The 23394-nt window shown below is 39.3% G+C and overlaps 1 protein-coding gene across 1 annotated transcript in view; it reads left to right on the top strand.

Moving 5' to 3' along the window:
* The window catches only part of spon1b (spondin 1b), a 118584-nt gene that overhangs the window by 82008 nt on the left and 13182 nt on the right, over positions 1–23394 (top strand). The window contains exons 7-11 of the mRNA XM_026172776.2: positions 4537–4601; positions 7335–7536; positions 12371–12511; positions 14517–14592; positions 17413–17595. Coding sequence (XP_026028561.1) covers positions 4537–4601; positions 7335–7536; positions 12371–12511; positions 14517–14592; positions 17413–17595 — 667 coding nt within the window. The remainder of the gene's footprint in view (positions 1–4536; positions 4602–7334; positions 7537–12370; positions 12512–14516; positions 14593–17412; positions 17596–23394) is intronic.

Genomic DNA, 23394 nt, shown 5'->3' with positions numbered 1-23394 from the left:
AAGTTAAATATTAAAGTGAAAAACATTGATTTCTTACAGTGAACATCTCAACATATTTACTTAAGCATTTAACTAAACTTGAATACAGTGTGTTGGAGTACAGTTTCCACTGGGTCTGTAGTGTACACCGGTCAATCATCACCATAAAACCACCTTCCTTCTATTGCGGAGGTCCCTCTCATTTAGCCAAAGCAGCTACATGCTGACATGTTGAGATATGGGGGTGTTCCATCATAATTTGGTCCTTGTCAGAGTTGCCCAGATTCTCATATTTGTCCATTTCTTTGGGCTTCTGTCACATCAGCTTCAAGAACTGACTTTTCGCTTGCTGTCTAATGTAATTCACCCCTTGACAGATGCCATTGCAACAAGATAATCAGTGTTAGTCACTTCACCTGTCAGCGGCCTAATCTTTCGGCTGTTTAGTTCATCACCAGCCACCTTGCTCCTTGTTTCTCACTTATCCTAATTCCTGTTTGTTCCTGCTGCCTGCTTTTGAATTTTCTCCTTCCAAAAATTAGATGACAACTAAATTGCAGTCTCATATCTGTACATGACATCGGTATGTACCTAGAATCAGATGGCGATCAGCCTAGTTTAACTGTGCAGAGAATTGATTCATTGTGTCTCAAGTCCTCAATAAACTACTCCCTGAGATGCTGTTTTACAATAGCAAAATCCATCTTTTATGATCATGGCACGGTCAAGATCACCAAAAATTTAGGCTAGTGACAAATTTCAAATAAAACAAAGCAGTCTTTACTTTAACCTGCCCCCAAATAGCTTATGCTATTGTTTTTAAAAGGCTTCCCAAACCTGAGGAAATGTAATATAGAACAAAACAAGCATGGAGGGAGTAGTTATTATGCTAGGGAAGTGTGATGAAGGTAAGGTCATTTTAATCAAACTAAATGTATGTGTGCATCTCTTTTTAAGCTCTATCCTGTCCGTAGCCTCTCAGATTGTCATTTTCTTCCACCATTAAATTCAGTCTTCTCATTTCCTGCCTTGCTCTTTTTAAAATCTCTCTCCTTTCATCCTCCTTGTCTCACTTCACGAATGCTTGTCGTTTTTCTTCTTCCTCCTCCAGAATCTTTCCCTCCTGTTTTCTGTCCTTACCCAACAAGCGTCTCTAAATCCATGTCCTTCTGTTCTCCTGTTTCTCTTCTCCTCGAAAACATTCGTGAAAATGTAATGTGCATTTAAACATTACTAAATCACAGTCATTTTGTGCCATTACGATAATTGCCATAAACAAACAAGACCATTACAGGAAGATTTGCATCTCCTATGAGCCTCTACAAAGCATTTTGCATTATGCGATATTGGCTGAGGTCTGCCATAAAATGTGCGGGAGTGTTTCACAAGAACAGGGTGCTGTTTCTTTTAGCCTAAATTGAACCAAAACATTCAGAGTGTCTGGTAATGGCAGATGGTGAAAGAACGACAGAGAAAATTGCCTTCATCATGTTTATCCTGAGAATGTGTTTCTTGAAAGTATAAATTGTGTAATTACTGAGTTTCTCATGTTTAAACAAGAAAGATGAAACATAGACAAATGTTTAGTCATGTTTAGTTTATTCATATTAGGAACTAGTAGCCTATTATCCGTCATTTGAACAGAAAAAAAGTACATAATGTACATAATCTTTCACCCACTTTCTCCTTGGTGTGAAAACCTATGTAAACAGCACCAGTGTTGAATACCTCAACCTTTCCACAGACGACTTTGTTGTCTCCTAAAGCCTGGACTGAATTATTACATTACATGTAATGTTGAAATTTTGACAACTTGTTGGGCATAAGAAGTCTGCAAAACTATATGAAAAGATGCTGAAACTGCTTTTCAAAATGAGCCACATGCAATTTTCTTTCCTTCTTTGCTGGACAATTTTGACCCATTACCATCTGAGGCAGCTGGATTCTTTATGCGATTCACAAGATCACGAGAATCCCTCTTGCCAGGTCAGCGAGCCCTGTGTCATTTCCATTTAGTCCAAGCTGCTGATGTCTCAGAGATGCACACGAAGTGCAAAAGTGTGACCAGTCTCACTCAACACACATCATGTTTGAACCAAAAACCCAATCTTTTGAAAAACTTAACCAACGACTTTTTGTATGCATGGATAAATAACTAGTAAAAAGTCTTATAAATGTCTGGCTTACCTTTAAAATAACCTTACATATGTATAAATGTTCTACACAGTATTTATTAACTTTTATAATAAAAGAGATATAATAATCTTCTACAAACTGATTTGTAACCAGTCAGCAACTCAAATAAACTGTCATTTTATCAGTAAGAATACGTTTTAGTTGTTCTCTCCCTTCAAATCTTCTGTAAACGTTGGTCTGCTTGCAAACTGACACTAACTTTTGTCTATAACTTGTCCCTAATCATCCAAAACTAAATGGCCCTAAATGTTGGTAATTAAATGTGTTAATGTTTTTCCAGTTCTCTGTACTTGGCACCCGAACACACCATGTTTTTTGGCAATAGTGAGACGGCTTGGTCACCCTGAACTCATCAAATGTGGATCCTTGTAAAGTACTCCTTGGCTTGTGGTGTGTAAACCCAAACACAGCTAAACAGAGCGAACACAAATTAAAGGGCAATACTCAAAGCACCCAAACGCTGTGGCTTTCTCTATTGCCACCCAGTCGGCTTCCAAATCCAGACTTTATCAGGCTGTTAAAAAAGAGTTATCTGTGTCCAGTTTTGCCATTGCCATCGTATCAAGGCTCTAATGGAAGCCTTTTTGCATATCTCTGTGCTACCAGTTGATGGGGACACTGCAGTTTTGTTTTAGACTCTGTGATGAGGATTTGTTGGATTTTCCTAAACCATCCTCTGTCAGTGTGAGAGCAGTAGCTAAAGTTAAACTAAAATGACACTGAAAAGTGAAATGAGTCATTGCTCTGTGTCTCATTAAAGCAACAGAGAAAAAATGTATTCAGTGACACACCAAGCTGCTGTAGCATGGATCATTTCCTATCTTATATGACTTTGGAAGAAAGTGCCACATAAACGAGGAGAGCTTGTGTATTAATATGCTGATGGATGATAAAATCAAAGCATTCTGTTGTCTATTATACAATCAAGATACTTTTTTTTTTTGTCATCATGACAAAATTGTTTTTCTCCTAAGCTTTTGTTTTTAATTGAACTTTGTGGAGCTGCTGTGGATTCGTGAAAGAAACACAAAAAGCAGATTTGCTTCAAGTGAAAATATGAAAAAAACGCATATATTATTGCTGTCTCTGTGGATGACGCCCTTCCTGTGTTGTTATCCGTTCATGGCTCATGTGTCCTTCTATTTATGAGTCTGTCTCTTTTGAGTCCATCATGGCAGCTTTTGGAGATGGCACTGCATTTCCGCTCCTCTGGCTCTTTGTAGTCATATAAATATCTGCGCGCGCGTGTGTGTGTGTGTGTGTGTGTGTGTGTGTGTGTGTGTGTGTGTGTGTGTGTGTGTGTGTGTGTGTGTGTGTGTGTGTGTATATGTGTGTGTGTATGTGTGTGTGTGTGTGTGTGTGTGAGGGAGAGGAGGTTGGTGGGGTCTGAAGCCAAAGAAGTCACAGAGCCCCGGGCGACTCTCAAGAGAAGATGGACACTTGCTTCTACACCAGTTTTCCTCCATGTACATACACATGCAAACACCCGCACACCCAACAACCAACCGACCAAGATACACGCGCACACGCACGCGCGCGCGCACGCGCGCACACACACACACACACACACACACACACACACACACACACACACACACACACACACCTGAATCAGTTTGGGATATGCCAAAACAAAAAAAAATCCCTTTTTCTGGTTGACTGAAGGTTCTACAGTCGCCTTGAAAGCCTCCTCTCTTCCTCTCTTCCCTGGGGCAGTGAGGAGAAAACAAGAGTGTGTGTGTTACTGCGTGCGCGCGCGTGTGTGTGTGTGTGTGTGTGTGTGTGTGTGTGTGTGTGTGTGTGTGTGTCGGTGTGTGTCTGTGTGTGTTTGTCTTTTAAGGAGAAAGAGACAAAAGATGGAGGTGGAGAAAACACAATAAAGGCTCTTATTAAAGCAGAAAGGGCACATTTCGACTTTCCAATTCAGTTCTAATCAAGTGCTGCGCCACACTAAATTCATCATTTGTCTTCCTGCTTTTGGCTGAATAATTGGATGAGATGCATTATGATAGATAATGTGTTGCGCGGTCCATAAAGTGGCCATAATGCTACCGAGAGACTATAGAGAGTGGTGGGTGCTGCGCAGAGTATAAAGTGTGGCTCTGTGCTAGAATGACAGACAGCTATTATAAGACAGCATCGAGTCATTTTGTCCTGATAAGACACACTTTGTCCAGGCTCTTAAGCCTTTGAAAAGTGGAATACGCTTTGCTGTCCTTGGATGGGAGTACTCACCCTCAGTCATGTCAATTTGTCAATTTTGTCCTTTTCTCTTTCAATGTTTCTTTTTTGTCCCTTTACAGTCATCCATTTAGTGACAAATGACTTCTTGTAAATGTCTCTCTATCTTTCGCTCTGCAGGGAGATGAAGTACTGACCGTCATTAAAACGAAGGCTCAGTGGCCTGCGTGGCAGCCTTTCAACCTGTAAGTATATCTACAGTGTCAGTTTTGCTCAAGGGTGAGATGCATCTTGGAAAGATGTGGTTGGAAATATTGAAAATTTAAATTGAACCTGTGAAACATCAGCCATAAAATCAAATTCTTGATTAAAGTTTTTATTTTACTTTATTATTACCTAATTATTTGTGTATTATTTATTATTTACCTTAACATTGTATTAGCTGACAAAATGATAAAAAAAAGAACCCCAATCAGAGACCTTGGGTATCCTGAACATAGTTATTGACTTTTAAACCTTTTTTGTTAATCTGGGTTAATATGACGTTTGACTCTTCTTCTCTACAAAATAGACAGATGGAGCGCTTCAGACACAATAGGCGATATAAAGAAGGTCAAACAATTTAAAAACAATAAGCAACACTGGTTGCAAATAAGAGAACAGTGTTGCAGAAAATTCTTAATCTTTTGAGTTTACAAGTGAACATATTTATTTTACTGTTTGTGTGAAAGCTGAACGTTGGAGTGGAAAATTCGAAACTTGAACATTGATTATAGGCTATTTGATTCATTCAATTCAAAACAGTGGAAGTCAATTTAGTTCTTCACTCGATCAAAGTGAAATTAATTGTATTTATTGTTTTTTTTTTTCTTCTTGCTGATAGATGGCCTACCTTTAGTTAATAGCAGTGTAGAATGAAAGCAGCAACTTTGGACCAAGCGAAAACAAAACAAGAGGACGCTGCTAATAAAGTTACACAATTACACAGTGAATTTGCATTTATTATTATATTTACAAAATACAGCACCACAGTTTTTGCCTTGGTCGTATCATTTTATTTTGTTGTATTTATCTGCGACACCATAAAGGCCGGTCCGTGAAAATATTGTCTGACATTAAACCGATTGGGGACTGCTGCTCTAGAGGACTGAAAGTCTTTTTGCAGCCACAGGTATCGCCACCTGGTGGCCAATAAAAGGCTGTCAGGTTTTAGCCACTTCCGTGTTGGCTTCACCTTTAAACCAGAAGCTCCATCCATCCTTTATACCATCTGTTTGTGACTAATACAGTTTGCCCTGCTGCAAGGTTCCATTTGTGTTGATACTAATGTGTGGCTTACCAGGTAGCATGTGTATTCCTTCACCAGGAAATATATACTTATCTTACAACATGTCCCCAGGAAAGAAAGCAGTGAAAATGTGGTGCTTGGAGCTGATATTAAGCCAAAATTGGGACTGGGTTATGTGTTTACCGTTATTTATCATGTTGAGTTAGCCAAGTTTAAAGGGAGTCTCCATTAGGAGACAAATCTCACTAGCCCATTAATCTCACTTCCTCGTACATTATACGTGCAGTATTTGCTAGGGAACATTTAACCAGACATAATAGTGCCGTTTGCATGTTTTTTTTCCTGAATGTAAAATGTTGTCCCCATGTTTATGTATCTTTGGCTTGGCCAACTCCGGCCACTGTTGTTGGTAGGTGCACCGTTGTTTTGCAGGGCAGTTTGCATCTCCTGTAGTTGAAATGCCTGGTTTTGTAAATTTATAAAAATATGTTACTTTCTAGGCCCTAAATCAATCTGTCCAATTGAAAAGATTGTTCCTTCAAGCCAAAATTATTTTAAAGTGTCTGTTTTGTAAAGCATAAAATAATCTGTCTGGTTTGAAGCAACGCAGCAAAGAATTAGTTTTTATTGATTTACTTCTTTGTCTTCAAAAGACAAAGCGGAACGAGATTCATATTTCTGTCTTTGTTACTGATTACCAGGTGGCAATTTCAAGACATCGTGACCTCTCCGCAAATGACAAAAAAACGAAAGCTAATCTTCCTGATGAGCAGTATTAAATTCTTAATTTGCAGGATAAGTATCTAAACGTTGGCTAAAAGTTTCATTTCTGACACACTCAGTGAACTTTGTATTATAATTAAAATTCAGATACTATTGTAATGTAATGCATACATTTTAATAAACATACTCGTAATTGTTTTATGACGGTTTTCTTTATGCGCCTCTCCAAAGCCAGGCTCACTTGAATAGTTCCACACTCTGGCATCCTGTGCTCTCTTTGGAATTAGTTCAAGAGCAATTAGAAACTTATCACAATTGTAGCCCTCAGCACTGCATGAGCATGAACACACGCACACGCATACACACACTAATGTACTGTATCTTTCACTAAACATCTGTTTAATTACCCCTCCTAGCGTTGTCTGTCATTTGCGATATATTGTGCCACTATTATATTTACTAATGAGAACATTCGCACACATGCTTGCACAGCTATACCTCCACACACTCACTGGGCGTCTGAAGCATAGGCTCATTTTGTTGTATTTTGTTTGCAGACTTGTCAGGTGATTCTGAAATATTTGTGTTTGCACATATGTCTCTGCTAATACATGATAATTAAGAAGATTTGTTTTGTCTTTTTAAAAGAAAGTTCAAATTGCTTACTTTATTGTAATCAGAGTAGCTTTAGTGCTTTCACTACCGTTTGGACTTGCAAAGCGAATATGTAATGATGAGCAATTTTCAGTCGCTAATTGGACATTTTAGAGCCTCAATTATCGAGCAATTAGCAGTGCAGCATAGATCAGAGGTCATGACATCAAAACTGGCTGTTTTTCACTGAAACTGCAACAGCTGAATGTTGGATATAATGATGACATTATTATGCTCTGCCATTACAGTAGTACTTAGGATATGCTTTGAATTATTTACCTTCTGTGATTTCTTTCTCCACCACCATTCCTAGGCGAGCAGCTCCCTCAGCAGAGTTTTCCGTAGACCGGACACGTCACCTGATGTCCTTCCTCACCATGCTCGGGCCCAGCCCAGACTGGAATGTGGGGCTGTCAGGAGAGGACCTCTGTACCAAGGAGTGTGGCTGGGTCCAGAGACTGGAGACAGACCTCATCCCGTGGGATGCAGGCACTGACAGTGGCGTCACATATGAGGTGGTGTATCCTGATTCTACAAGTGTGATCTTTGCTGTTGGTTAGCAAGATCACATAAAAGGTGCCAGGCTAAAGTTAATAACTGTTGATGCAAATGCAAACTCAAAGCTCTTTATACAACTTGCCTCATTCTCCCATTCATACAAGCACTTTTTCTATGTAAGTGTATCTCACATTTGCAAACATTCAACTTGGGAATAGTATGTTTCCCAGGGATATTTGATCGACCCGCCAACGTTACGATAAGCAAGTGATTTGCTCTACCTCCTGAGCGACATCCACCCCCGATTGAGGTGATTTCATCCCATGAAAATTTTCTGAGTATCTGGATCATTTTCGCTAACATTGTGAAATAAGGCATTGGCCTTGGTTGAAAACACTCTCGGAGAACCTTTCTATTTATTTCAAACGTTTTTGCCACTAGAAGACACCTGTAAAGTGCGACAGGCAGAAGAGGCGTCGAAGATTTGTCACAGTTTAACAAAACTGCCACAGGAATCATTAAGGAATTATGGGACAATTAGCTTTAAGAAATATGCCTTTTTATGTAGCATCAAATGCTCAACATCAGCTCGTGCAGGAGGGAAAATGTGGCAGATCAATCTTTAACTTTTCTTTAATCAACATGGGGTCCAGCATGTAGGCTCCACTCTTAGCACGCTGCACCTCCAGCAGACAAGCTTGTGGCATACCTCTAGACATGGTGTAATACTACTCCATGATGTTCTGACCAGACCAAATATTTACATATATTTTTAACACCAGATCAGATGGACTACGCAGTATAATATCTTCAAGTGAATTCTAAGAGATAAAACTGTTTATTGCCTGTTATTAGAAGGTTTAGTGCTGTGCGGCTGTGCTGGCATTAAACAGAATTTATAGCAAATTGTCTCATCACATCACAGCACTCTCGACTTTCACCTGTCTGTTACTCTGAGAGACTTCTTTAGTTTTCTTCATTTTTGGAATGAAAGGTGCTCATCCATATTAACCCACCGTTTGGAGACTAAAGGGATTTATTTATAGTTTACAAGCTCATGAATAAGCAAGGAGCTTACCCTGCAGAGTGGAGGTGGTAAATACCTTTCAAAAACCTCACTTACATAGAACCAGTCCTCTTTCAACTCACGTCTGTTACTTTGTAAACATGGAAGTGTTTCTTCTTAGTCTTTTATCACATAGTCTCTACCTAAGCGCTCTAACTGACACTGACACTCACATTCATATAATTCAAGGTTTTTGTCTGTATATGCACGTGTATTCGAAGTTATAAAATTAGGGACATTAATAAAAGTGTCGTCAATTTACTCACCATTTTCAAAAGGAAGTATACACAAAGTATACAGTTTCCTCATTAAAAACATGTAACTTTGAGCAGTAGTGAGCTATTTTTGTAACCATGTTCTTTTATTCTGTGTATGAGTCAGCCTTTGTATAAAATGTGGGCTATAACACAAGTAATATATGTAACTATGCATTGCCTAGACCCTGCTGTTTTTTTGTTTTTTTTTTGTCCTTAAATGGCACACATTCCAAGCCGATAATGTCTTCTTGGGTAAAAACAATGTATTGTTGTAAAAGTTTTACTACGAGATAATGAATGCATCGTCCTGTACATCAGACATTGAATTCCTGCCACCCACATGCAGACATATGGAGGAACGTAGTCTTCCAGACACTTTCTCATAAACTATACAAAAATGCTTTTGCAGTTTTTGTGTTTGCAGACATTAGTGAAGCTGTTTTTATTGTTTTTTGTTTCTTCCACAAATACAATTTTTTTTTCAACCAAAATGTAAGAAGAAAATGGTTTTCTTTTTACATTTTGGTCTTAGTTAGATAATCCAGTGGACATGTAGGAGAAAGTAAGCAGGGAAATGACGTTAAGCAGATGGAAGAAAGCTATTCAGTTTAGCAAATGCGAGGATAATATGAATTCAACCAGTAACCAAGGCAACAGAGTCTTTTGTACATGGTCATTTAATAAGCCAACATTGCCAAGCTTGAACTTGATACATTATATTTAAAAGAAAAATCCCCTCTCGCTCCTGCAGGCGGTCTATCCTTTAAGCTCGGGTCCTCTGCCAGAGGCCTGGGAGCTTGAGGGTCCTGCGCAGTGTCTTTGCTGTTCCTACGACTGCGCTCTTCTGGACAGAGATCTCGGATGTTGTTCTTGAGATCTGGTAGAGCCACTTGCCTAGCTTGGGAGTCGCTCACCTAGCGCTCCGATTACCACTGGGACGACTGTTACCTTCACTGAATCGATGTCTCGTTCACTCCTGGCATACAGCTTGATGTCATCCATGTAGAGGAGGTGGCCTACGATTGCATCATTCCACAGTCAGTATCCGTAGCCAGTCTTGTTAATGATCTCATATGGGTTCAGGCCTATGCAGAACAGCAGTGGGGGCTGAGCATCTCCTTGGTAGATCCCGGACTTAATGCTGACTTGTGCTACGGGCTTGAAGTTGGCCTCTAATGTTGTACGCCACATCCCCATTGAGTTCCTGATGAAGGCTCTTAGGGTCCTGTTGATCTTGTACAGTTCTAGGCATTCCAGGATCCAGGTGAGGGGCATTGAGTCATAGGCCTTCTTGTAATCAATCCAGGCAGTGCACAGGTTGGTCAGTCAGTGTTTTGCTCCTCTGGTATTCTTGCCAATTCCTTTCTGTGCCCTGCTCATGTATTGTAGCCATGTGCCTGATCATTGTCCCGATTTGTGATTGAGGTGTGAGACAAACAACCAATGATTTTATTAAACACACGTGTGGGAAGAAATACACCATCACAATCCTCAGCATAAATCCCCACTAGAAAGCATACTTAAAATGTTTCATATGTCAGGGTGTCACACCCCCTCTTGCGTTAAGCAGATACATAACATGCATAAGTTACAGTAACCACAATTCTTTTGTTGACAACCTTTAGCCACTATGATGCCTGACAGGAGCTGCCATGTGGTACTGAGGTAGGTTTTTGGCTGAACCATGTCAGGGCCTGGTGCTGTCCAACTCTTCCTGCCTTTCTTGGATGTCTGCCACTGTGATGGTTACTGGACCCTGTTCAGGGAGGTTGCTGCTGTAGCATTTGTGTTGTACCTCATCAATCTCCAGCTGTGAGAGCAGTTCCTTCTTCCTAATGTTGGAACACTGAGCTACTAGTTGTTTTGCCGTCAATCTGGATCCTGGGTGTCTAAGATTCCATAGGTCACTCATGCCATTCATGTAACCCGTTCCTCTCGGATTACTTGTGTAGTAAAATTCCAACAGCACCCTATTTTCATCTCTTACCCACCTATGCCATCTTGTTCCAGAAGCGCACTTCTCATCAGGGTGTCCTGATTCCTCAACACCTGACGCGGACCTTGTTAATCTGGGCGACATCCAAGCCAATATGGACCTGTACTGGATATAATATATGTATAACTATATCAAAGTGGAGATTTTTTTTTATGGCTCTAATTCCTATAACCTTTGAATTAAAAGTAAAGCTTAAATCATTTCCTGTTAATTTTAACATCTTCTGTGGTGGCAATAAACAACTCTAACATGTAGATGTGCACCTGCAAAGCTCTGCATAGCTCCAACACAGCGCCAAAGCGTCACCATGCTAGAGTTATGAAGAGAATCATTAACACTATTGCAGTGGAGATGTGAGTGTAACTTTGTACCTCCTCTAATGGCTTATTTACTGGTGCTGAATATATTAAAATACATCAAAACAGGACGGTGTTAACTTGAGAGAACACAGAGAATAATTCATTATTGTTACATGTTTTTATCTCCTCACTGAACATGGCAACACATGCTATGACACACACATACCTGGAAACAAAGTATCTCCTATTAAGGGTCTGTTTGAATGGATATAAATGATGCATGGTGAGATCAAACAGAAATGAAGCTGTAGACCAGGTGGTTTATGGGAAAATCTGCGACTCGATAAGATCTTTCACGCCTTTTTTACTTCCCCACCTCTCCATTTTGGAACAGAATGGAAAATCAAAATCAAAAAGCTATTGTGTTGCTATTCATTTTTTAAATTATTCTACTATGAATAAGCCACTTCTGTATTGTTTGTTTCACTCAAGAAGAATTATGTTGTTCCCGTTTTAAACGCCTGTTTCACAGACATGCATTCACAATAGGCCGCTATTGGATTAGTATTCTTGTCCCACAAGTAATTGCCATGCCCTAAATATTTGCTGTTTAACTTTAATTACTCTAACCATTCCTCAGTGGAGGACTGGGACTCTCTTCTTTCTGGCATTTTGGATGCACAATATAGGAGAGCAGATGTTTTCCTCTAGGACACCATCTCTTCTTAGACCAAGTGCTTTGCTCAATCCTAATATGGGAGAGTGTGAATAGCTCTCTTTCAGTTCACGACCCGTTCTTTAGCCATTGCATATTATTTGGACACGTCCGCTTTCCCCTGATTGTTAAAGAGCCGTCAGAGCTGATTCACCTTTAGATTCACGTTGAAACTCTGTGACATCTACCTAGGGAGATAAAAGTGAAAAGTAAGAACCCTTTGATTGGGATTTCAGTATAGCAGGTCTGCCTTTAGTTGGGCGATAGCATCTGTCTAGTTTTGCTATGGTGGAATATTTTTGCCCAGAGAGATTACTAAAAGCATAAAAGAGGGATGCAGCAATCTATATAATGTTTAAACCAATAAAACATCTAAAACATAATAGAAATTAATATCATTAGGTTTGTCAGCGTGTACATGTATTTTATCACTTATAATATAAATGCTTTATTATTTTTTATAGTTCATGTTAAACACCTTATAAACTCATCGACACCCTTTCTTCTGCCTCTTTTAGTCACCAAACAAGCCCACCGTTCCTCAGGAGAAGATCCGACCTCTGACCAGTTTGGACCACCTCCAGAGCCCGTTCTATGACCCAGAGGGCGGAGCAATCACCCCTGTGGCCAGGGTAGTGGTGGAACGCATTGCTAGAAAGGTAAAAATTTCATCTGTGTGAATGTGTTTAGGGCTTCAAATAAACACAACTATACATTGCAGCTTTTTACTGTGGTGAGACCTTAAAGGGACCGATTCTTACACTGTTGTTTAATATAAAAATTTGGCAGAAACAGATGCCTGTTAGGTGAGGGCTGTGTGCGGACAGGGATAGGACCCAAGGTGCAGACTCCCGAGACAGATGTGAACTCAAAATCGCTTTAATGTTAAACTCAAATATAACATAACTGGAAACAATCAAAATAAACTAACACCGGAGGACTGACAGAACACACAGCTTGGTAAACGGTAGATCGCGACACTGACATAGAGAAACACAGGGCTTAAGTACACAGAGGGAGCAATCAGGGAATGGGTAACAGGAGGGAAACACAGCTGGGGCAAATCAGAACTGATGAGACAAAAGGAAGCGTAAACTGAACACACAGAGACCTTCAAAGTAAAACAGGAAACACATAACACAGACTCACATGCAGGCACTACAGAGGGAACAGAGACGTGGGACCAGGACAGACACAAACACTGACTGAACACGGGGATATAGGAACTAAGGATACACAGAGACGCGAACTAGACAAGGGGATACAGGTGATAGGGGAGACAGAGCAACTAAAGAAGACAGAGACATAAACCATAAGACAGAACTTAAAGAAACCAAAGACTAAAAAGTATAAATAATATAATAAACTCAAATACCCTGGGTCAACGACCCAGGCATCCTAACAATGCCAATAGCGATTTTGACTTTGGCTCTTATCTATTTTACATGTACTATTTTATGTGTACTATTTTATGTGTACTTTCACGCCTAACTTATTTCATGTTGAAATAAGGGAAATTTGAATCCCAACCACAAATAAAGGCACACAGTTTAATTCATAGGAAATTATGTGAAATTCTACTGTGGTTGATGCCTTTGCTGTAGATCAGGGGTGTCAAACTCAAATACACAGTGGGCCAAAATTCAAAACTGGAACAAAGTCGCGGGCTAACATTAATATTTATTGAAAAAAAAATCTCCCTCCAGATATAAGAATGAATCTTTTCTTATGGACTCAAATAAGTTTTGCTGGAAAACTGAATATGGAACAAACAAAGCTTAATACTAAACAATATAAATATTAGCTGTATAATACCAGTAGGCCAGCTCTAATAGTAATTTGGTGTGGCTTCGCGGGCCAAATGTAATTAGGCTGCGGGCCAAATTTGGCCCGCGGGCCAGAGTTTGACACCTGCTGTAGATGGTTAAACTTTAAAGTTAACATAAAAAAAGTTTTGAATCTGACTAATAAAAATGCCAGTCACACACACACACAGCCATCAGTGAGCTTTTTATGTTAATTGTGGGATTTGTTAGAATCTGAGTTTGTGTTGTAATAATGGTTAGCAAAGCCAGTGAAGGTCAGCAGATGACAAACCTGCTTGCAAATTAGCTCACCAGCACAGGTACTAGTCTTGCCTCATGTGACCCATGCAGTTTTTCCACTGCTTTTTGAAGTATCATAAAGCATCTTTACATTCCCATGCAAAGATACTTCACTGCAGTGAAGATACTGAAGTATCTATGCATGACAATTAAAATTATCCCTAATTACAGGGACCTTTGCTGGACCTTGTTTTAGCTCCTTTTCCCTCCCTTTAGGCCAACCTTTTTCCTAATTGGCTGGCCCTCATAAACAAAAGATTTCAGGAGTAGGTGGGCGGCTGTAAGTGTGAGATCTCACTGAGATCATAGAGAGCCAACTGTAGAAAAACTTTTTGAAATGAAGTACTTTGAAGTAATTTATTATTTAAAATTCATATAGTACGTACATACACAGCAGAAAAAAGGGTAAATGAATAAGCGGTCTGCCTTAAATTAGTGTTACTCATCCTATGTTAAACTACTATTTTTAACTTCAGAAATAAAGTCTCAAAGTCACGCTTTGTCAACATGCTTTTGATAGTGTTTAAGTGTGTGGTCACATCTTTCCTCGTGTGCACAGGGGGAGCAGTGTAATGTGGTCCCCGACACCATAGATGACATAGTAGCAGATATCGGACAAGAGGAGAAGGAGACAGGTAAACACACACTCACATACATTCTTTCCTAATTAAAGTTGTTCAGGGAAAGACCCCAAACAAGACATAGTAGATTACCTGAGAGCCTCAGTGTTTAACTAATTATTCAAACCCCATGATTATAAGATATTGCATTCCTGTGCTTTGAACTTGCCTCTTTGTTCGCAAAACTTTTACTTTAACTATTAAACCTTGTTCCTGGCAAAATGAGCAGCCACAATAGGGATTCAGTGTCTTCAGATTATCAAGGACGCACGCACAGCTCATTACAGACACGACTGGTATCATCTGAGACTCAGATGGAAGGTCACACAGTCATAACACACATCTGCCAGGGCTTTGTCTCCACCCTGCTGTGTGCAGGTGGGCGCCCCACAGCTCCAGACCCCCACAGTTGCGTCTGGAGCAAGCCCTGCCCTTATCAAACATACCTGATATTCTGTGATGCAGCAGAGATGCTTTCAGTCTGGACACTGATGGCTGAGGCTCTGCACATGAAAGCTGTTTGTGAGAGTTAACTGTTTGGCATAAAGTCATAAGACGTTCATTATGACGGTTATGACAGTAGTTCTATTTTTATTCAACCATTAAACTTTATAGAAAAGACAGTTATGTGAAAAAGTTTTCACAGGACTCTGTTGCGTCTTCTACAAATTGTTAAGAAGGAGAATTAAGATGATAAGTAGAAGCAAGGTGTTGCTATTTAAATCAACCTGATCACGAGGTTTGCCTTCCTCTGTAAAAGCACAGGTTTTTGTTTTAATTCAGACTCTACAGGACTCAGTCTGGATGTTAAATCTTAAAGTTCATGATAGTAGGAAAAAGAAACATCAGCATCTGGACAAACCACAAGCCTTTTGTAACAATGTCCTTTGGACAGATGAGACCAAAGTAGAGATATTTGGCCAGAATGCACAGCACCACGTTTGGAGCAACCCAAACACATCATTTCAGCAGAAATGTTTAGTATCAACTGTCAGCACGGTGGTGGAGGGGTGGTGATTTGAGCTTCTTTTGTAACCACACGACCTGGGCAGCTTGCAGTCATTGAACATAAATTCCTCTGGACGCCAAAGTATTCCAGAGTCAAATATGAGGCCATCTGTCCAACAGCTTGTTCCAAACAGGACAATGATCCCAGACACAGCAGCAAATTTACAACACAATAGCTGACAAAGAATTCAATTACCCAATCGAAGTCCAGACCTAAATTGAAGTGCTGTGATGGTACACAGATGCCTGTGGTACCTGTCATGTTTGGGTCAAATCTAATAGATTTACAAATTAAAACACTCATAAATATTGTGTTTTACGTCTGATTGCCTCAAGGCCTTATGACATCCTGCACACTTTGCACTTGAACATTTAAAAAAGTGATGATCACCCCCCTTTTGTTGAATTTTGAGTGTTTTAATCAACCTTGTTGCATCTGTGGTGTTCATAGGAAATGAATGGGAACTGAACGACCAAATGAAAGACCCACTGAACTGAATTTGGTGGTGAAAAATGTTTGTTATGCTAATTTAAGAGCTATTAAAACAAACTGGTCAAATTTGACCGGACCACTAAAGTAAGGGGTGGGGACCACAACTGAGAGGTTGTCCCCAGTCCACCTCTGTCCCAGTCCACATCAAATGACTGACTCAACTTTGTAAAGAAGAGTGGGCCAAAATTTCTCCTCAACGATGTGAGAGACTAATAAAAGTTGTATAAAAAAATGACTTCCACTTTCAAATTTGAGATGCCCGTCAATCAAAATGAGATCTAGATGAATGGCTGCACGGAGGGTGTTTCTTTTTTTCCACCCAGTGTACAGTTATTAAGGAGGAAATTACAGAAAGGAGGCTGTAAATATGTTTTCAGTGCTGTTTTAAATGGCAGTCTGTAAGGACTGACACATGTTTGTAGACACTGAAGCAGTTTTTCAGATCCAGAGGTTACTGCCTGCTGTAACCTGTTTTTTAAATCCTGTTTTTTAATGGTTTAACAGTTTTTAGCCCATATATGGGTTGTCGCATGACATTGTTTATGCTGCACGTAGCCTATTTCTACTAGAAGTGGCTTTGAGAAGAGGGAAGGTTTTTGCCCACACAGCAGAATTCTGCCACCTAATGAATGTCTTCCTCAGTCAGTCATGAGCCATTTGCTTCTTTCCCCTCCTCTGTTCCGCTACCTGTCCTCGCTTTCTCCCTTATCTCTGCATGAGATGACACTACAGAGACGAGTATCTATTTGGGCTGATCCCCCAGGTCCACCTGAAGCTTTGACGCTTTCGCTTACACATCAGCTCAACGCTCCTCTTACCTTCCGCTTAGTGTTGGCAGTTCCTTTCTTCCCTCATTCTCCTGTCATTACACTTTATCCCAGAGAATTGGACCCACTCACGTTTGTCTCTGTGGCCTGGCAGTATATTCTCTCTCGCCTCTCGTCTCATTTTCTCTGCCTTTCTGAAGCCCTGAGGGAGCATTATTAATTGAAGCCAGTACCCCTGCTACTTCTTATAGCTCTGCTATCACTGATAATTGGACAGGACATTCACAAATCACACTCCTCTCCAGCTTCTCCCTTCAGCTCCTTTCTCTCCCCCTCAGATGTCACTTTGTGGCCTCTTGTGGTCGACTACCTGTGGTAATCACCTTTGGATGCAGTTTTTATACAATCAATGTCAGTGCAGTCCCTCACCCCTCCCACTGCATGTGACAAATGACTTCAGCAACTTTGCTGGAGTGAAAGGGAAAATTAAGTTTTGCAAAAGAAAATTTATTTGCTGAAAAAAATGAAATTATTCTTCTCCCAGTCATCCCAATCTTTCTCTCGTAGATGACACACCTGAGACGTGCATCTACTCAGGATGGTCTCCCTGGTCAGCTTGTAGCAGCTCTACATGTGAAAAAGGTCGCCGGATGAGACAAAGGATGCTGAAGGCCCAGCTGGATCTCAGCGTGCCGTGTCCCCACACTCAAGATTTCCAGCCCTGCATGGGCCCAGGATGCAGCAGAGAGGGTAAACACACACACACAGACACACACAGGTATTATTTGACAGATAACTCATGCAAATACACTCTGCAGTTTTTAAATGGCAGTTTCATTTATTAAGGGAAGAACATTATTCAAGCCTACCTGGCTCTGTGTGATAAAAGTAATTTGTTAACTCATGAATTAAATGTGACTAACCACTTTTTTTCTTACTTTCACTAGCTGCACCTAAGACTGATTACTGTCACTTGAACCGAATCTAACAAAGTAAAGTAGGTTAAAAAGAATCCCTAAAAGCAACACATAATACCACAATCGAAAGAAACAGCTGAGAATATTTAAGTTTGAGATGTAGTGCTCAAGTTTTCTTGTGGTTTCTCTGAGCACCGCTCCGACCTTGGAGTGAATTTGCAAGGACGTGAATACCTGGGAAGATTGTAGCATTGCGTCAACACACCCTTAAATTCTTCACACCAGCAAACTGCAAAAGCTTTAGCTTTTATAGAGATCATCACACTTACTGATGATCAGTTAATCAGGCGCATTTGATTAGCAGCACCTGGCTGCTACTTAATACTACTTTATGGTAGTTTCATTCTGTGGCCCAGAATAGATTACATAAAAGTTTTAAATTGATTTGCATGTCATTAAGTGAAATAAGATCCCCAAGCAAAGCATAACTAGTAAATAGGGATGGGTATCGTTTAGGTTTTATCTGATACCAGTACCAAACCGGTACTTTTGAAACAGTGCCGGTGGTTAAATGGTGCTCGAACCGGTGCTTAAAGAATGGAGAACACAAACTTTGTTCTAAAACGTCTTATGTTTAGCTGTTTTTTTGTAAAAAGATAACAATGTTAGCCTTTTCTGCAGCTAGAGGGCACATATTGTATCACTCTTGGCTGGAAGCAGTGCTTAAACAATGGAAAAAACACAAACTTTGTCCAAAAACCTCTCATGTTTAGCTGTTTTCCACTTTTTCTTTGGTCATTTTAGCCTTTTTGGCCAGGGTGAAGGGAGTATCTGCCATCAAACAAGAAGACAGCCGCATGTAACTTCGATGGTGTTTGCTAGTTCACCTTACATACATTAATGTAATAACGTGGTTACTACTCAACGTAAATTACACAGAACAACATTAAGCTACTCACGCAGAGAAGAACGGCTGCTGCCATCATCATCATTTCTGCTACACTGGCAGGGCTAGGGGCCAGGACTCTACTCTTCGGGTTCTTGGGGGATGTTGCTAACTAGGGGTCTGATAACAGGCACCACACCAGCAGTAGGTACGGCGCATTTCTCGGCTTTAAAAAAAAAAACCGCTATGCGTTGCCAGGTGTTTCATCAGTTACCTCCTTTACACAGTATCACAGTATCAGCTTAAAGCACTTGTTGCAGGCTGCAGAGTTTGCATCTTTTGCTGTGAAGTACAGCCAGACTTTTGACCACTTCGCCTTGGGCATTTTTAATCTGTAGCTCTGCTCTAAAAGAACCTACGCACCGGGGCCCGCCTACTATACTTGGAAACGTAAAATGATTGGCTAGAATCTGAAGTGTATCACAGCTCAGGAAAAAAAAGCACCGAAATAAAGCACTGAAATGTGCGCTGCTTTTCGGTCTGGTTACTACCGTTTATGTCAGAACCGGTGCCATAATGGCACCGGATACCGGTACCCATCCCTACTAGCAAATGGTGGCAGGAAACCAGGAGGGGTTCTGGCACACTCCTCTTTATAGAAGGTCTCTAAATCTTTTATGTTGCTTCAGCTCTCTCTACAGATTGTCCATAGGATTGAGGGCTGTTGAAGTTTTGTCTGCATTAATAATGGAGGCTTTAGAAGAGATTAAGATTTCTCAGCCAGATTTATTTCAGTAAATATCGGGTGACTGTAGCTCAGGAGCAGGTCAAATACTGATTGGAAGCTTGGTGGTTCGATCCCTGGCTCCTCCAGTCTGCATGTCAAGTGTCCTTGGGCAAGATACTAACCCCAAGTTGCTCTCCGATGCATCCATCGGACTGTGAATGTGTGCGAATGTTGTTAGAAAAGCACTCAGTTTAGAGACAGTACTTGTGTGATTGGGTGAATGTGGCATGTTGTATACAGCACTTTGTGCACTCCGGGAGAGTAAAAAAGCGCTATATAAGAATCAGTCCATTTAAATAATATTTATACAGTTGTGTAGAAGGACCTCTAATAACCCTGACAAAATGCAAATGCACATCATTTTTCATCTTCCTTATTAAATTTAAAGTAACTGCTTTTGAATTCCTTCTGAGGACGGCCAAAAGAGAAGATTTTTACCTACTAAAGAGCCCTGATTCTACAATTCTACAAATAACATTATAAAAATGATCTAAAATACAAATTCAGAAGTAAAAAAAAGATGTCCTTCACAGTGTGGAAAATAGACATTTATTTCATTTATTTGTTTTCTCCTACTGTAAAAGTTAAGAGCAACTCTTGAGTGGCACTAATTTAGATTTCTTTAATGTCTTTAAATTGTGACACCATTACTTTTAATTAAATACCTTCTTATACAGTAAATTAGGCATTTTAATTAAACATCGTCCATCTGTTTTTGACACGTCTGCCCACATGCTGTGACAGCAGAATAATTAAATGTCTATATTCTTTCCAAACACATGCAGCACACGTCAAAACAAGCTTAAATTGTTCTGTTAAAGCTAATAAGAACAACTGGAGGACTGTTTAAGTATCTGTGCAACACAACTAAATGAACTCCCTCTTAAAAATGTGCTTTTAGAGTTTTGGACTTCTGGCTTCCAGTATGATCTTGTTATTGGTCCTTTAAGCCAGTACAACAGAAACAAAAGATTTAAAAAATTAAAAAACATTTCTGTTATATAATGTCTGTTTATTTTTGTGTTTATTGTTATATTCTCGACCCTTGTTTCATTTCAAAAAGGTACGTTATTATGACTAGTAAGTTTGCCACAAGCCAAATCAGCATTGTTTGTGTCTTCCTGCTGCCCCCTAGTGTAAAATAAATTAAAAGTTGCTGTTAATTCCTTGAGTGACATAAATCGGCTCAAATCTCAGTTTCAATCTGATCTTCAACTAAATGTACTACTGCAGTGAACACATTCACAAATCCTTTAAGCATCTTTTAACCAAGTTATCAACATAAATTACGATCTGTAATAATAAATAAATATAAATTTGTCAGGTGTTAAGATCCCCAGTATGTAAAATGGCACTAATAATGCTGATAGTGTATTTATAAGGCCAAATGGTATTTAGTTTGCGACTTTCTTGGGTCCAAAAGTTTGAATAGAGATTTCAGGTTAACCACAATTTTGAAATTTCATTCAGTTGTTAAAAGTATTAAAATTTATTAAAGATGCTAAAGTGTAATTTTTGAACTCTGATTAATCACTAAATCACTAAAATTCCAAAAATGTTAGGACACTGTGTAAAAAGTAACTATAAAGAATTCAACGATTAAAGTCCAAACTGTACTCACAAAAGAACAAATATTTAAACTGAGACATTTACTTATGTCATAAAATATATTGGTTTATTTTGAATTTTATGACCGCAACATGTCTCCAAAGTTGGGATACGGAAACAGTGTAAATGAAAATGTAAGTGGTACTGAAAACCAACTCATTAGCTTAACTGGCAACAGGTCAGTAACATGACTGGGTGTAAAAAGAGCATCTCAGAGAGGCAGTTTCTTCTTTGCTTTATGCACATCCACATTGTGCCTTTGCAGATGGTCAAGCTGCCAATCAGTGCTGAAAGGTATATACAGGTTTTAGAGGATATGCTCCCATCCAGACATCATTTACATGGATGTCTGTGTGTATTTCAGCCAGAATGAAAACTACGACAAAGAAGACTCAGTGCTGTTGAAAAGCTAGAATCCTGTATCAGAAAAGAATGAACTGTTGCTAACTGTGGTTAAACAGTTAGCAGGTGTTTTCTTGACATTTTACACAGGTTGTATAACCAGAGTTATATTCATTGATGTTAAATTGTTAAGCATTTTCAACCTGTGCTCTACGACAGCAATAATCAAAGCAGCCAACACTCACTTGTCTTCTGCACCCAGAGGAAAGCTGGGGAGTGCTGAACTGTTTTTTACCTCACTCTGCTCCACATCATCAAACCTTAGCAAAACCAGTATGTTGGCATGGTTACACATCAGTGCCCCCTTAAAATGGTAATGCCAGATAGATAAGTTGGTTTCTCGTGGCTGGTTTGGAAAAATAAATCTCATGTCCGATGGAATAGAAATTGTAATGTAAGTGACTGAATGTATAACTAACATGACAACAACCATTTTTAAAAATGCTTCAACAAACTAATGAGTCTCTTCTCTTCACAATTTCAAATTCAGTCTGTTAAAAAAGCTCATCACACTATTCAAAGATTAGCTTTAGCAGGAAGTTTTTGTATTCTGTAAAGGTGTCCTGACCTAAAAAACACAAGTGAAATGCATTTGTGTTCCCCTGAAGAGAGGGCAGAGACCTCACTACAGAAAACCTGGACAGTACACCACCTGGGCTCATTGCTTTTTCTCTTTGCCATTAAGCCGAGTCATCATTTCACAGCTACGACATTGACTACTCTGGCTCTCAGTCTCATTACTGAAATGTTCAGCTTGTTTCAAGTGGACCTAAACCTAAACTTAATAGCGACGAAGTTAAAAATATAATAATACACAAACAATAATTACAGAAATTAACAGAGCAACGACACGTGGAATGTCACAGTCACAAATTGTACTAAATGAATCAAAACACAATTTTGTAATATTGCATTAAAAAAAGTTTGCATTTCCTGTGTCCTAATCCTTTTAGAGTTTGAGACATTAAAATCGGATCAACAAGAGGGGCAATCAGTGAACCCTCGAAATAAGCAGATTAAAGCTTCGCTATTTATCTTATTCCAAAAACAAACCGCACTCAGTGACTCTGGGTGGTTCATTGTGGCTTAAACCAATTGAATTTTGTTCCCTTGGTTATATTTCACAGCCCGGTGAAATTATTTTCTACCTAAATTCCATTGTGACAGTTTAGGTTATTGTTATGAGGGATTACTGTGCGCTTATGGAAGGAAACAGGTGGCACCTTTGTCATTAAAAAGTGAATATACAGAGCTCCAGGTAGTAGTATTGAGACATTTAAAGACTGGATAGAAGAAACATTTATTGAAATAGCTCGCAAAAAAGTTTTCATTTGTGGAGACTTCAATATTGATTTGCTAAACCCAAATAAACATAAAACCACTGAGGAATTTATAAACACAATGCACTGTATGAATCTATTCCCTAAAATTACTAGACCTACCAGGATTACATCACATTGTGCAACTCTCATAGACAACATTTTTGCAAATGACATTGAAAATAAGACTGTAAGTGGACTCCTGATTAACGACATAAGTGACCATCTTCCAATTTTTACAATCTATGATAGGAATTACAAGATCAATAAAATGGACAGTAAAAAAGAGTACAGACGAGTAAGAACAGAAGAAAGAATGAATGCATTTAAAAAAGATTTATTGAAGGAAAACTGGGGTGAAGTATATCAGGAACAGGACGTTAATAGTGCTTATAATAAATTCCTTAGAATATTTACATTACTGTACAATACCAACTGTCCAATAAAGCAATATAGTAGGAAACAGAAATATATGGACTGTCCATGGATAACAAAAGGTCTGCAAAATGCATGTATAAAGAAAAATGCTCTATACAGAGAGTTCTTAAGAACGAGAACTAAAGATGCTGAAATCAGATACAAAAGATATAAAAATAGGTTAACTAATATACTTAGATTTAGTAAAAAGGA

The sequence above is a fragment of the Astatotilapia calliptera genome, chromosome 7 (genome assembly GCF_964374335.1).
Source record: "Astatotilapia calliptera chromosome 7, fAstCal68.1, whole genome shotgun sequence".
NCBI classification, from domain to species: domain Eukaryota; kingdom Metazoa; phylum Chordata; class Actinopteri; order Cichliformes; family Cichlidae; genus Astatotilapia; species Astatotilapia calliptera.
The sequence above is the reverse complement of the archived record's forward strand: the minus strand, read 5'-3'. Positions and strand labels throughout refer to the sequence as shown.